Genomic DNA, 16,119 nt, shown 5'->3' on the forward strand with positions numbered 1-16,119 from the left:
AGTTCCAATGCGGCTACCGCTGATTTATGGATCGTAAAGAAGATTCGTTACTCGTCCCTTATAGATCCCTTCATTTTAAATAGCATCTCCTCGATGCCGGCTTGGCTCTTTTTTTTGCACAACTTCTTTTCCTTCGGGAATTACTTTTAACTATGTACTTTTATATCATCTAGGATATTTTCAAGTATTTATCAAGCGAGTTACTATGTCCCGGCTCGTTCCATGCACGATGAAACAATTGTACAGGATTATTGCCCGCGATAACATCAAGCGACGTATCCTCTTTGCGCGTACAATCGGATGATGAATGCACGCCCGACGGCGAGTGCACTTTTCGAGCAGCGCGCGACCCACAAAGACGCCGCGGTTTTAATTACAATGCAATTTTCTTTGCGCAGCACGTCCCTTTGAAAGTGTTTCCACTCGAATACACGAAGCAATCACGTGCTCTCGTAGAGGAGCCGAGCGGTGGTCGATCGTCTCGTGGCGACGCTCCGCGTCGTTTTGATCCGCGAAGATTAAAGGATCTCCCACCTCCCTTACGCGCTCTTTTCTCTTACTAGTATCGCGATGTTACGCACCCCTTGCGTTAAAGTTTGCCGCGTCTACCGCAACCGTGTAAATATCCCAAAGTCCCGCAACTGTTCCGCCACGATCTCGACTGTACGCTTGAGATTTCGTACAACGTTTCGAGTTTAACAAAAAGATTCCTTCTCCTCGTTATTTTCCCACCCTTCGGCGATGCTTCATCACACGGTCATCGCTTTCACAACAGGCAACTTCTCGTATTCACCCTCGACCCGTCGAAATTCCGTATGAACCCCCATTTACGATCCAATTCGGCTTGATAAATTCCAGAAAACGCACGAGTCACCGGAGGAACGAGTATCTGGCCGGGGAGGATGCAAGAACTATAATGGATTATCGGTCGAGGGAGGCGGATCTGTAATCGAATATCAGTCAGGGGTTAAAATCCATCAAGTCTTCCTTGATCGACGCGACAGGTTACTCTCTATCCGTTCATCTCCCTCCCAGCAAAACTAACTGCAGTATCATCCTTAATACATATTTCGACTCTTAAGAGCGTTGGAAACCTAGATTTTGGGAAGCCAAGTGATTTCTTAGCCGTCTAGCAGTCATATTTCTTGGATATAAATCAAACCGACCACTTAAGGGTGGCGTGTTTCAACGGATGGCTGCTTTTGTCGTAGCCAAGTGGTCCCTTCTTTTTCTCCTCTTTCTAATACTTTATGTTCCATCGAAAAATACTCAAAATCCTGTCGTACACCGTATATTTTATTACGTCAAATGAATGACTATTTTTCAAAGAGGTACACGCGTACCGATTACCAGAATATGATCGATGACGATGAAAAGTTGGCGAGGGAAGTGGACAGCGTTGGGAAAATGAAACATTCGTAACGTTATTGTTCGTTGGTAGCCGGTTGCAACGAGTGACGTACCCATCCGTCATGATGTCGTCGGGCATCCAGCGGGCTTTCAGTCCCCATAGAGGCGCCATCAGCGGAAAACCCCATGTGCGAGTAGCGCGAGCGTAATCGTGCACCAGGTGTCTCGCTAACGTCTCTTAACGAAGGACACCAACCCCCTGTCGTGCTTTTCCTCCTTTTCCATTCACCTGTCCCTCCCTTACCGCTCTTCTTTTCTCTCCTTTTTTCTTCCACCATAGAACCAAGAGACACTCGGAGAGGAGCCTTCTCTTAACAAGCATCGAGCAACTCTCTCTCGGTACTCGGGACGTAAAAGAGATTTTTTGCTTGTTAGATTGTTTGCTTCTTCTCGAACGGGGAGAGGGCAAGAGGATTCGAGGTTTTTCAACGGCGTTCGTCTTCTTCTCGAGGAACCAGGAGTTTTTGTCGATTTTCTTCGAACGATCAGAGGTCACTGGAGATCGTGAGATACCTCGATGAATATCACGTTGTTAGATATCTTTATCGCCCTCCTGAAATGTTCAGATAAAAAGTATCCAAAAGATAAAGGATCTTTAGTCACAATATTTTTACACGTCTGTTTGTTAGGCGGCTTGCCTTTGATCTAGGTGAAAGTAATCGATATCACTTTGAAAATAATTGTTAATAATTTTGTTCAGATAGAAATCGACATGGAAAGCGTTTCCAACTGGTACTTTAAACCCATCGTCAGCGATAACCGCGTACTCTTCGGTCCCTTTCCTCCGGCTGAGACAATATTGGTTCATTCTACCGAGAAACTTAAATCAATGAGACCGTTTTATTCCTTTGCCCGTTCTACTTGCCGATACGTTCAACGAGCGGCCTAAGTATCCACACGGATATCTCTACAGATTTTACAAATCCTTTGGCCAAACAAGTGGCGAGGATCTGGCAGGTGCCATTTGCCATTGAAATCCTGCTGCCATTAGAGACGTCCGATCTAAATCCCGCTGGCATTTGCGCACCGGATTGTCGTCTTATCCTGCCGTTTCTCTTTCTTCCTTTACCCTGCTATCCTCTGGCTTCCTCCAGGACACGCGCAACCTTCCGCCCTCCTCTTACCCTTACGGTTCGAACCCTCTTCGTGCATTTCGCTCTTGTTATTTCACTGGTCGTCCCTTCGCGGCGCGACGGCCGGTTGCTCGCCAGCCTAGAATCTCTCTCTCTCCTCTGGACCGTTTCTGGCAGCGAACGTTACCCTGTTAAGATCCACAAAGCAAACAGCGGCCAGGAGATAAGAGTGTCCTTCGGGAGGCCGCCAAGGATAACAGAGAGCTTTAAAAGGTTCGTGGGGAGCGTTCCTTCTCGCGCGAACGTTTTTCAAATTCGATTTCCCTGCTGCTGCTCGTTCGACGAGTGCTCTTCTACGTCCACCGCTGTTTCAATTTGTTCCTGCCTCTTATTCTTTTTTTAATATTCCGCTCGTTTTTTGGTGTCGCAAGTTGCACGTGACGTGTGCCGAAAATATTGACACGCTGCAGCTATTCGTTGCTTTCATGTTTCTTTATTTTAAACTTTTTTGTAGTTTTTCAATTTGTATTCTTTTACGCGTCGCCACGGTAGAATAGGCCGTGTGTGCCGCGGCACGTTTCAATAATAATTAATAACACGTCGATCGTCACAGTAGAAAAGTCGGTGCACAGTCAGACACGCCGTAACAGGGAATATTTAAAATTTTACCTCGCGTTACTAATCTAATATTAACGTTATTGGAAATATTTTTCTTTTTAAAATATTTCATTATTTTAAATTCGATGCGCCGCTTACCGATAACCCCATGACAAGGAAGGTTATTAACCAACGCATTGATTTTTCCATTTGCCCGGTGCATGAAATTTTTCACGGTCGTGTTCGCATAAACACGAGCAGATCCAATCGGTAGACGCACGCACGATTTCCTCCCCATTCATCCTCGAAGCCCGTTCATTCAATTTCCAGAGCGAACGCCGACTCTCTTTCCAGCCTCGACTGGCGCCCCATTGACAACAGTGCTTTTCAATTCGGCTTCTTGTTACGTATTCAATTAATCCCCGGAATCTTGCGCATCGCCCCGAACCGAATATCATCCTGTTTCGTCTCTACGGATCCAAGAAAGAGGAGAATAAGAGGTCGGCTGCAGCGAAGTTGGCAAAATACGGGAATAATTTAAATCTTTATCAACGTTGAGCACGGGAAGCTTCTTCGTTCGGATGGAACCGCATTAAAGATATTAGTTGGCTTGCCATCGTTGCACGGATCCACTGAATCCACCAAGGATTGAATACAAAAAATTGTACATTTATCAAATTTGTTGCTCAGAGGAGGTCGTTTCTTTTATGCATTTTCTCGTTGTTCGATTTCGTGGTTATGGATCGTTGGAGAGAAGAACGGTATCTTCTAACGAAAGAAAAATAACCGAGGCCACAGATGGCAAAACGTTATCTACGAGGGTGTAATATGCACGATCATCGGCCTAATCTATTAATTACGTGATTTTCCATGGACCGAGAGGCGGGATTAGCTTGTAAGTCCGGTAAATCGTTGCTGCGGGGTGATAAAACCTCGCTTAAGGATGATTTACGATTGCATGACGAGTGTTTCGCGATGGTATTTCGGATGGATTTACAAGTGATCAGCAGAGCTATCAAAAACATATTTTTCAACTTCTATATCAACATTCCGAGTAACTTGCGAGATACGCATAGAAATTCAGAGAGGGTACTCGACACATAATCCCAACTTTGAAAATGTTCCTCTACAAGCCCGAACTATGAGATTCAGGTCGGCAAAGGGTTAATTGGACCACTTTGAAGTTCTCGTTACGATTGAACATTAATTACCTCCTCGTTCTACATTCATAGAATTCCATCGGGCATTAAAAGTGAGCCTTCCTTCTACGCCTAGAAACAGCGTTGTAAAACCACGTCTGTACGTGAAATCAGGCGGACAAATCCTCTGTTTTTAGGAACGAAACGATTCTAGCCATCGCAGGAACTTATCCGCCCTTGCGACTCTATCAACGTCCAATGCACTCGCGTCATCCGCTGAAAATCCAGCTGCCCTCCTTCGTCTGGTATTCGCTCGCGGAGGACTTCCTCATTTTCGTAGATGCGATGACGCGAGAATGATGCACGCCTGTCCCACGATGATTATTCGGAGTGATCGGGGAAGATTCTCCGCGCGGGACAAACTCGACCGTAAGAGATTACTCTCTGCCCGGTGCTTTCCCGGTCGCGGCCGTTGTCCTCGAGTTTTCCCTTTGTCTGGCCCTTTCACCCGGTTCCCCTTTACCCGTGCCGTGTCAGTCAGTCAATCAGCGGAATCTAGCGGTTCTACGCGCCCTTCAAAAGCCCTCGCGCGCCGTCTATATTAAAAGACCCGTCCCTTTCCAATCGACCCTCTGTGTCACTTTCTCCTGGAGAAATATACTTTTTGTTTGCTACTTCTTTTACTCGCGAAAAATTGCAAAATATTTGGGACACCGATGCATCAATCCCGGAGGGCGCAATTTTCTCTAAAGAGATACTATACGGTTTCGAAGGGTTAACGAGGGTATATCGGCTCGAAATTGCACCTTGGCGATAATACACGGTTGTTTTATCCCGGAACAAAGCGAACGCGGGAAAACGAGCGAAGATTCTCATTCGACCAGCCAACCGGCCCGTTTCTAATTCGATTGTTGCAGTCGCCGGGGTAGATGGCATTGAGACAGCTCGGTCCACCGTGAAAATTGGATATTCCGACGACCCCCTGATACCCTCTCTGCCGGGAAATGGAAAATCTGGTTATGATTTTGTGCCAGCAGAGGCATGCCTTGTTTTTCACTCGGTGGTTAACTTCGAACAACACTTGCCTCGCTGTTTCGTTAATAGCTGCTCGGTCTGAAAATCGATTGGCGAACGTGCACAATAAACGAACGGTAAATCCGATTTTCGAACAATTACCGGCGTAATAGTTTCGTTGTACCGTGTATTTAATTCTATTTTGCACTAGTCGTTTCTTCGAGAACAATTCGTAACGATGTAAGAACATTGTGGCATATTTTTACGACGCATTGTGTTTTCTTCTTTTGAAAATTGCAATAATAGAGTACAATTTTTTGTAAAGCGGATATTTTGTATGAAGTCTGTTGTTCGGTGAATCAATTAAAGAAACTTCGTAAGCAGACTGGAGATGCTTTAATGCCTCGCATTGTACGCAACAAAGATCTCGTTTCCTCTTGTTCCCTCGGAGGGACAAAAAATTTCTACTTCCGGCCGCTCCGTTTGTACGTTTCGAGACGACAAGCAGAAGGGTCGAACGTGCCAGCAACTAAACGATAGTCACTCGTTTCTTTCCCGATAATATTTCTCGTGGGACGTTGCACTTGGCGAGCTCAACGAGCGGAATCAAGTTTGTTACCTGCCTTTATTTCATAATTGGACGCGGAACTTTGTTCACGGACGCGTTTGTAGTTCCGTGGTAACCATCAATGTCGTGCCAGCTCATTCCGTGCTTCTCTCAACTCCTATTCGTCTTTTCTTCCTCCTTCCTCGTTCTACTCATTGTCAGTTACAGTGCGTTTAGAAAATCTCAGAAACAATGTATTATTTAGAAGAAGACTCGCAACACTATCTCCCGAAATTACTATTTAAATCCCAATCTTGTCGGGATATAGAGACCGTTAAGAAATTACAAAGAGGCCATTACATTACTGCGAATGGACTTTTCGAAGCCAGTGTAGTTTCTACGTTTCCGTATGCCTCTGTTGGCTCGGTTCTTGGCGGGTTCTCGCTCGACTCCGGGGAAAATATTAGCCGCGGGCGCAGTAGCGTTAAAGGGGAATGGCTAAATTAATAATTCGCAAATTGCCCAGAGAAATGCTGCTCGTACCAAGGCACTGGCTCTCCCGTTTTCTCTTGTTGCTCCTTTACGCCGCAATTCGCGGCCCGTTTCCAACGTTCAACAGGGACCGCAGCTTGTCGACCTTAAACGGCTACTTTCAACAACTACCGCCGATTAAATAGCCAATTAGTCTCGCGAACAAGATTCGTCGGGATTCTTCGTTACGTTGAAGCTGCATTACCCATTGGTCCTCAGCCGAGCTTTTCCCCGTTCTTTTCGAGTGTTTCTTGAAAATACCTGCTCGTCCAGCGAGCAGAGACTAATTATCCTCGCGCACGGCGTTATTAAGCGGGCCGCTCGATTTCTCTTTTGTCGTGGACGACGATTATCGCCCGACGATGTACTCTGTAATCAATATTTGTCCTTTTTTCTTTCGCGAGGATACGGAATTTCGATGGCCAGCGATAAATTCCCGGCCCGCAGCACGTGTACCGTTTCGACGAGATGGGTAAAATAAAAAATAGAAAGAAAGGAAGAAGAAGAGGGTGAAACCGGACGAGCTTTTACCGATTTCGCCTAGCCTCTCGCTAATAATACTAATCGATGAACGGGAAGGTGGTCGTTTCCTCTCGAGACACCCCGTGTATCGCGCGAAACCGATTGCCAGGATAATTTTAGTGGCAAGCGTAATTACGGGGCCCCGTTCGCAGACACGGCACGGGCCCGCATCCATCCAGCAACCAGACTTATTATTCCCTACGCAAACAACCTTATTATCGTCTTCCGGAATGGAACTTTCGATAAAAATCTATCAATATTTATACTCGCGGATATATTATTGAGACCGGTGAGAAAGTCGCCTTGCTTTTCCGCTAATTTCACCTTAACGCGTTTGCTACCAGCCTTGGAATGTGTTATATTACTGCTTCTATCTCATACATCATTATTTTCAATTACTCAAGTTAGATTGTTAGGTTGACGACTAAATTCACCACCTTTGAGTTTAATATTTTCACTCTTTTGAAGTCAACATAAGAAAGAATATATTTTTCGAAAAGGGAAGCACTTATTGCAGACTTCTACTTTACTTCCATTTACGGGAGGACGCAACCCTTTGGAAATTTGAAAACTAAATTTATTCTTCTGCTCACTTTTGTAATACCACGATGTTTGAGGGTTGTAACTTTGAAAGGGACTATAAATGGTAATAGAAAACATACAAATTTTCCTCGAGAAAATTCCTATCCCTGAAGATGGTAAAATAGACTTTATCGTGGATGGAACGGAATAACCGTCTCGCAGTTTAATCGAACGGTGCTCGAAATACAGGATCGAAGGGCTATCACTCTCGTCGCGTGTACTTTAGAAAACACGAGTAGAGGTGGCTGGTTTTATTTCTGAACGGTGTGCTACGAGCACGTGTACACGGGAAATTGAGGGATGAAGATAAATGAGAATTGTGACGCGAACGACTATCAATATTGGCCGCGTATCGCGCAGACGGGGACACGTTGTCCGAGCCTCGAATACCGTGATTCTCATTTGCAAGGAACTTCCGGCCGCGTTGTTGCGCGACGAGTTTTCACCTCGTTCCGATTAAATCCGGCGAATTATCCGATCGGCGTGAACATGATTGAACGAAACACGCGTTCGCAAGGTACTCTCGTCGTGTATATCTCGCGATATCGCTCTCCGGGCTTCGACAGCCTTTCTCTTTAATTATATTTAATAATGGCAGGCAGCTTTCAGCCGAGAAAAGTTGATTCACCGCGCTCTGTATTCGGGTCAGTCGCTCCTTGAAAATCGCACGATCCTTTAGCAAGTTTCTTCATTTATTTCCAAGCTAGGAATCTCCGGAGATCTATATTAAATTCTTCCCAACGATTTACGAGATTTTCGCGTACGTATATAATTTTTCGGAAGAGCACGAAGTGGACGGTAAAAGGGAGAATAAGAAAAGAGATTGCGGGTTAAGAATCCAGACACGCTTTAACGAGGCGTACGAGGTAACGAGACCGGAGTACAGTGCCCCGCAACCCTTTCTTTGTCGGCGTTGAGCAAAAGGATGGTCGCGATTCCGAGACCTCGGGCACCTTTTCAACATGTTAATTGTATATTTGAGGCGAGGCGATAAACAAGCCTGAGCTCGGTAGCTCGCTGCCGTGGAGTCTTCATTACGGTTGGTAATATATAACCGTGCCACCCCGAGGGCCATTCTCTCGGTGTTCTAGAAAGAAATTATGAAGTCCGATACATATATACATACCTGGTGACCCGATCGTACCACTCGGGACAATCTCTCGAAGTAAGATGCTCGATCAGCTGAATTTGATTTCAGGTCAAAAAGATGGCCATCGAGGCTCGGGGTGAGAGACCGATTTCAGGAATAATCGATTGACAAGCATTTTTTTCTTAATACCACCCTCCTCCCGGCGATCCCTACTTGAATATTTTAATTTACAGTTATCGGGGACGAGTCGAAACGAGGAGGATCAGTGAAATATTAGGTAATTAGGAAATGCTGGAAAATAATTCTTATTTATATTTGACCGATCTACCTAGATCGTCCGCGGGAGCACGCGATCAGCAGCGGATTTTTGCCAGCTCGACTCGCAGTCTAATCGCGGTCATGCATCTCGGTGCTCTGGTCGTGCCTCGCAGCGTATTCCGTATAAAAGAGCTTGAACACGGGAGAAAGAGGAGGTGGAGATAAAAAGGGAGTAAAAAAAAAAATGAAGAGGTACACGCGTGATCTCGGGCTCATCGTGAAAGCAACCCGCGACGGGTACACATACAGGCGCAATCGATTGGCCTTCGGGTGCAGAGGTGCGAACCGGTTCCTCGAGCACGACTCGATTTTCGACGTGGAATTCGGCGCTGACCAGCCAGCTTCCTGCTGCCGCTGCAAGAGCAACCCCTTCCAAAGGTTCTCGAGCAGGGTTCCGTTTCGTTTCGGACCGGCAGAGTGGATGCAACAGAGCGGTGCTTTATCCGCGAAACAGAGGCAGACAGAGGCACGCCCCCTTGGTGTCAGATTTTATTTATCGTGCCGTGGCTTTTTGTTTCACGGTAAATACCCCGGGCATTTAAGAGTAAGACGTTCCCCGATTTATGGTCCACCCTGGCCCGACTCGAGTCCCTCTTTCTTATTCCTTTCCACCGTGGAACGCCCTTGACTCTACTTTTCTCCTCTCCACTCGAACGATTACCCTCTTGGAAAGCATCTCTCTCTCTCTGTACATACCCACTGTCTTCGACTACTCGTGCAACTTATCTTTCGCTGACTTCATATTCCTTCAAGTGTTTGGTCCAGATACTTGGATAATTGATCAGTATTCGGGTGTAACGCTTCTACCTTCCCCTTTATTGTTCCAGATAAATATGGAGGCGGTCACGTCGACCGACTACGACTCGTCGAACCTCAGCAGAAACTTTAATCAAGTGGGTTTCAATACGTACAATTACTCGCAGTTCGAGGAGAAGTACAAGCCTCGACAGGTTTTCAAGTACGGCGACGAGTATCTGGAGTACGGTCGTAACTCGGTCAGGCTAGGACCGAACGAGAGGTTCGCGAGATTATCGTCGAGACATCAAGAAGCGATCGGGAAGCCGGATCAGAGGTACACCCGTAGTCATTCGCAACCGGAGAGACAGCAACACCCGTGCCAGGAGATCCGTTCGAAGTCGCAGGACTCGCGGGAGTTAACATTCTATCAGATAGATCCGCCCGTCAAGGTGGAGAACGTTCAGCACCATCCGAAGCCCCATCGTTCCGCGATCGAGAAGAATCAGAACAAAAAGGAGTTGACTTTCTACGAGATCGATGGTCCTGGCTCGCAGGAGAAGACGAAGGACGGCAAGTCGGAGGGTGGCAAGGAGAGGGAGGAGAAACGGGACAAGTGTCACGGTGGTCAGGAAAAAACGAACGCGATCACGAAGCACGGCAAACAGAGCCATCAGGAACAGAAGGCGAATCCTCCGCCGCATTATCATCAGTTGAACAGATCCCAGTCCGATCTCACCGAGTGTCAGCTACCGAATTATTACAGGCATCAGAACAACCCTTACATCGATCCACCCAAGTACAGGCAATTTGATAAACCACCGAAATATCAGGAAACCCCACCAAAGTCTGAACCTCCTCCGAAGTATTCGGAAGTAGCCAGGAAACAGGACGATTACAAACGAGTACAGGTAAGAAAACTTATATTTGCGTTTGATGAATCTTTTGGTGAACCCAACTATCCCAACCGACCCCTTTCCCTTTCACCTTCGAATCGTGTCCACTTCCGGTCGATCTCGAAAGCAGAGAATCGTCGACGAATCTTACCGATTAGCGGTAACAGGTAACATTATTAATTCGACAGGAGGAGAGGGGCAAGCGACAAGGTGGCAATGGTGGTAGTGGAGGAGCAGGTGGTGGCGGAGGAGGGAGTATAGGTACCGGCACCAACAGCGGTGGTGGAGGCGGCGGTGGTGGTAACTCCAGCAGGGGGACCGGCGGCACTCATGGCGCCGAGACGCCCTCTAATCTGGCCAGTATCACGCCAACCGCGCGAGAAGCAACACGCGCTCCTTCGTCGCGGTCTCGGCTACCGTACAAGTCGTGTGACACGCGTTGCTCGAACGGTAACGGTAACAATAACAACGCGAACAAAGAGGATTCTTATCAAGATGGCATCGACGAGTCGGAAGTGATATCGTCGAGGTGTCATCCCGACGCGTCCAAGTCGTCCCATCATCATCAGACTCGTTCGTCCGGCATCGGTGGTGGTAACGGAGGTAGCGGTTGCGGTGCCGTTTCCGGTAATGTCTGCCACGGTGGTAGCGGTGTGCCGTGCGAGCCATCGACGTGCGACAGGTACAAGGGTGCCGTGGATTCTCTGTTGAAGGCCAGCGAGGCGGTGCAAGGTCGTCTGTGCGAGAGATCGATGTTGAAGATCGAGAAGCCGTCGACGAAGGCGATTCTTCACGGTATCGAGACCGTCGGGAAGTGCGGGGATAGGATGAAATCGGTCCAGGAACTGGGCTACGGGAAACACGAGACCGCCAAGTCGAAGGGTCACGAGGTTGGTCACGGTTTCAAGGTGGAGAATATCAAGTACTACGGTGAATTGAAGGGGTACGACTTCAAGTCGTACGGGACCATCGACAAGCCGGCCGTCTCGTCTGCCCACGAGAAGTCGCACTCGCACGGGCCCGAGAAGAACGGTCACGAGAAATGTCACTCGAAGACGTCGTCCTCCTCGACCGCGATGCAGAATTACGGCCTGTCCAAGGTCGCCGGTGAACGTTCTACGGAGAAGAACGCCGTGTACGCCGATCATTATTATCACCGATCGTCCCATTCGAAGCCGCAAAGCGCGTATCAAGTGTACCAGGAGACCAAGTACTCGTACAACGTGAGCGGGGTGCCCGGGACACCGGCGCAGGCCAGCGCAGCCGCAGCTTTCTTCGCAAGGTCAGTTACTCGATCTACTATATACTACTCGGGATCACGCGCCTCCACCTGTTTCCGTTCAGATTTACGACTATGCCTTTCATTCTCTTCTCGAAACGGCAGTCATTGTTTCTACCGGCTATCTGTAATTGTCCGACTTAGCCAGCCGTTTGTTTACGTGACGCCTACTTCAAACCGACGCGACGTTGACTCGTCCCTCTCGGCGAACACTTTATCGTGTACCATCGAACAGAGTACATTGTTCTGACACACGGGACGTTCGGATAAACCGTTTAACCTCGACAAGTTAATCCTTCAATCTCCATTTTTATTGCGCTAACCAGAGAACTTTATTTTCTTAAAAACTCATCCAAAAATGTAATTTTTCAAAATCTAACGCTTGTCATATTCGCGCACCATCATGAATTTGCATAGAACAATTTCAAAGGCGGTTCCAAATAGGAAAAGGGTTGGTATATGCATTTCTTGAGACGCGTAGGGCTTTGATCTCCACGCGTTTTCAACGCGGCACCGAAACTCGTGCAGGCTGGTTCGCGTGAGAGCGTTCAGTCGGGCATAAATCGCGTGCGGTTTACGCGGCAGGATAAAGCTCCTCGCAACTATCCCTTGTTTTCCCTTTAGCCCCTTCCCAGCGTGTTTAATAGACCAATGTTGCGAAATCCAACGGCATTCTTCGGGGTATTCGCGCACGATGCACGACCGTCTGCGAGCACGAGTTATTAGTCTCGAGTAATTACGAGCGGTACGCTTTAATAACGATCTGTCGCGAAATCGTAGCTCTCTCGATTACGGTCATTAACACCGATCCGCGAGAGAAGGCGACTTCGCCGACTAGTTTTTCTCTTTTTTCTCTCGAGGAAAAAAAATCGCTTATTGGAATGCTCGCAAGAGCGGAGCGTTAATGAACGGTGAAGTCGCGATTTCGAACGGAATTCCAGATCGCGGAGCGGGAATAATCACGGGTAAAACTATACTGGAATTCGCCGACGAACGATAAACGCCGACTCGATCGTCGCTCGAAAGAAGCGGGCGAATAACGTGTCGCTAATGGATAGCTGCGTTACCGATCGTGACCCGGCTGCGGAACGCGCTCGTCCCGCGAGAGTGTGGCGCCTCGCGACTTTCTTCCTCCTCGTTTCACCGAGCTTCCACGTATCCTCTCCGTCTGACGTTTCGGATTCTTTGAAATGAACGCTTACGGTCTGTCGTAGGAAGTTGTCGCGCGACAAGAATTGAAATTAATCGCGCCTCGACGAACGCGTGTACCTGCTTCTCCTTTGTGTACGACTACTGGTTTCACGGCTGGTATATTCCGCTCTCGAGCGAACCCGGAGACAATCGTCAGTTGGAAATGCCTTTGCTGAATTTATTTCGGGTACACGCTCGCGATACTTGTCTCGTTCCCTCAACGAGCCTCATTCTCCTTCGATATTTCTTTCTTTGATCGCGGCCCGTGTTGTCTCGAAGGGTTATATCCGTTTCTTGCATCCAGAGATCCCTGTCGAACTTCTCGGTGCATGGTACCGGTATCGTCCCGTTACTTTTCGAACTTCATGAATATTCGCCGAACCATCGATGCAACTTTCCAACTTTTTTTCTTTCGAAGTTCTTCGCTTTCTTACGGGAAGGGGCTTCGTTATGCATAAGGCGTGCAAATGACTAAGTTTCATTGCGTTAACTTGGCTCGATGACGTTTTCGAGAGGGTAATATTGTAGCGGAACGTGGTGAAGTCGGAATTTCGAAATAGCAATCGGGAGGACAAATGAAATTGACCAGGGTGCGTTCACGGAAGGGAGGAGAGAAGATGGTGGGCCAACTCGGTGCCCGTATTGTTAACCGTCGTGATTTTATTGGCCTTTTATATTGCCTTCACGCTTCTCCGTCGTTTCTCGGCTCGATGTTCGACTGTTCCTCTCGCCTGGGGGCCTTTCTTTATTCCCTTGTTCTTTATTTTAACCGGGCTCTGTCTCTCAACGCTGGAGAACGCTGCTCCGGTTGCCTCGCGAGAGAACGATTTTTACGAGACGACTGCTCCTCGTTCCTGCGTAATCGAGACTCGAAAAATAATGTCGGGCACACGGTTGCACGGTAAACAAAGTCGCTTCATTCTCTTTCTACTCTTTTACGAACCGAGCACCATTCTTCCGTCTCTTATTTAACTTTTTCTCTTCGACGTTTTACAGCGACCGATAAAAACTTGTAGGATTACATCCATTTTATTTCGAGATCCGTTTGTAACCATTATCGGTGATAGTCGAAGCCGAAATTTCGTCTAAGAAGCTTTTATCCGAGTCGTAACTTCTACTCTGTTTAACTACGAGCTGTCTGATGAGCGTATAATCAGGCAAGTACCCCTGGGACTATGTCCGATAGGGCAAGACGTTGAAAGGGAACGAAGGAAAAAGGAGGGAAACATCCGGAGTTCTCTTAGCTCGAACGACGCGCGTTATCCCATACATATTTATGGCGGCGACGACTTTGTCACGGTTTCGTAGAATGGTACCGTGCGGGTTAGCCGCGCGCGCGTGGAGATCGTATCGCGGATAGGAAAGTGGTCCTTAATTGGACAGGTGACATTTCCTCCTCAGTTTCCTCGCGTAGGTCTTCTGACTTCTGGGATCATTCGAGTACTTTTACAAATATCATAGATATTTTGATAGATGAAGGATTTAATCTTAATACGCTTCGGTATTAAATGGCAAGAGATTAATAGACTCTTCTCTGGATATAAAAAGGAAGATAAAGTTGCAGGAATCATAGATCCAATAAAACATCGAAGTATTAAAATAGAAAAAAAGCAATGCAGGGTTAACGAATCTTGGCAGAGGTCATGGAAGATGTGAATGGGATATGACCAGAGATGTCCTGGTAGCGCCTGGGCGCCGGGGCGCCGGTCCAGACAGGCCGAATACATCCCGTAGGTCAGCGTGGGTTTGAACTCGCCGTTCAACAGGTAGCGCTTTCGTAGTCCTGAGTTTGCCAGCGACCCGGCCCTCTCCATTATATTCATATCATGTAAATGCGCCCTACCGCTCCGACTGCCTCCCATTTTCCACCCTTGTGCCAGGCCAGACGCCGAGCTGTACCAAACGGAAAGAGAGAGAGAGAGAGCTAACGAACGAGGAGAAAATCAGTCTGTGTGAAAGACGAGGAAGTTGAGAGGAACAGAGACAGAGAAAGAGTACATCGAGATGGTAGAAGTCAACTCTGCTTTGCATTTATTCTAATGGGATAATACTCGGTGTCTTGGCACCCGATCGTGGCAGCTCGTTTAGTATAATAATTCTCGAGGGAATGCCTCGCGATACGTTCGATTATCATCGTCGAAAGGACGTGGTTCCCTTTTTTCTTGTTTCTCGGTGTCGCGTCTGGTGGCGAGGGTGCGTACACAGGTAGACGCGTGGGCGACGCGCACGTAGGCCTGTCCGTCTTCTTTTATAACGCCGGATCGTGTTAACGCATCGACTATTAAGTTAAGCGAGGTCCGTATGTCACTGTAAATACCAACATGCTTCGGTCGGGCTATAAAGGATCACCGAAATCACGCTAAAAGGTTCCCAGGAATTAATCTGCCGTTCGAACGAGCGTTTACACCGGCGCCGGGTTTCACGATCGGGCAAAGATTTAAGGGTTAAGGTTTCTCCGGATTGCTGGACGAAAGCGTCGGTCGCGTCTTGGTAACGAGACATTTATCACCGTTGACGCGTTGATAAGTTAGCCGCGTTCCAATTTGTTCCTCTGCTACGAGAATGCTTCATTTTCGGCGATCCGGTTTCGCGCGCGACCCCTCCCCTCGATTGAGACCTCGATTTCGCCAATTAGAAGAGAAACGCGTGTATTACGTCGATTAACCGACGGCGAATCTTAACGAGTTTCACGAGCGATTATTAAAAGCCGATAGCTCTCGGAGCGAGCAACGTTGCTCGATGCAGTGTCGTGCTCGGAGAAGGATGGCAAGGGGGGAAACGGGGACGGGGTTTGTAATTATCTTGCCGGACGTAGCGAGCCAATACGAGCGAGCAATTATGTCACACTTTGGTAGCGATATTACTTTTCAATTTGATACCATGAAAGTCGTGATGGAACGATCCGTGCGTTCGATGTCGCGCGATCCAGCTTTTCCTTCCTCGCGTGTTTCATCTTGCTCGATTTGTTCGACGCGTTCCCGTTCATCATTCAGCTCTTCTCGCGAGACCAATTAACGTACGGCAAGGTGCACGCGGCGGACACCTGTGATTAGCTGGTTAAAAGCGGCGCGATGCGGATATTGAAATCGCACGTTGGTGTAATTGCGAAAAAGGAGCAGCTGCTCCGATGATCTTGGCCTAAATTATAACGCGACGCTAAGTACCTTCTATTCCGTTTATTATTTATGGAATAAT

General features: G+C 47.7%; 1 protein-coding gene across 6 annotated transcripts in view; it reads left to right on the forward strand.

Moving 5' to 3' along the window:
* The window catches only part of LOC114871226, a 230,496-nt gene that overhangs the window by 73,734 nt on the left and 140,643 nt on the right, over positions 1–16,119 (forward strand). For all 6 annotated transcript variants that reach the window (XR_003788540.2, XR_003788541.2, XM_046285060.1 and 3 more), the window contains exons 4-5: positions 9,651–10,469; positions 10,643–11,736. Coding sequence is in view for 4 of the 6 variants with exons in the window: in XM_046285060.1 (XP_046141016.1) it covers positions 9,651–10,469; positions 10,643–11,736 (1,913 nt within the window). In the remaining 2 variants the exon portion in view is untranslated. The remainder of the gene's footprint in view (positions 1–9,650; positions 10,470–10,642; positions 11,737–16,119) is intronic.

The sequence above is a fragment of the Osmia bicornis genome, chromosome 3, assembly GCF_907164935.1.
Source record: "Osmia bicornis bicornis chromosome 3, iOsmBic2.1, whole genome shotgun sequence".
Taxonomy (NCBI): domain Eukaryota; kingdom Metazoa; phylum Arthropoda; class Insecta; order Hymenoptera; family Megachilidae; genus Osmia; species Osmia bicornis.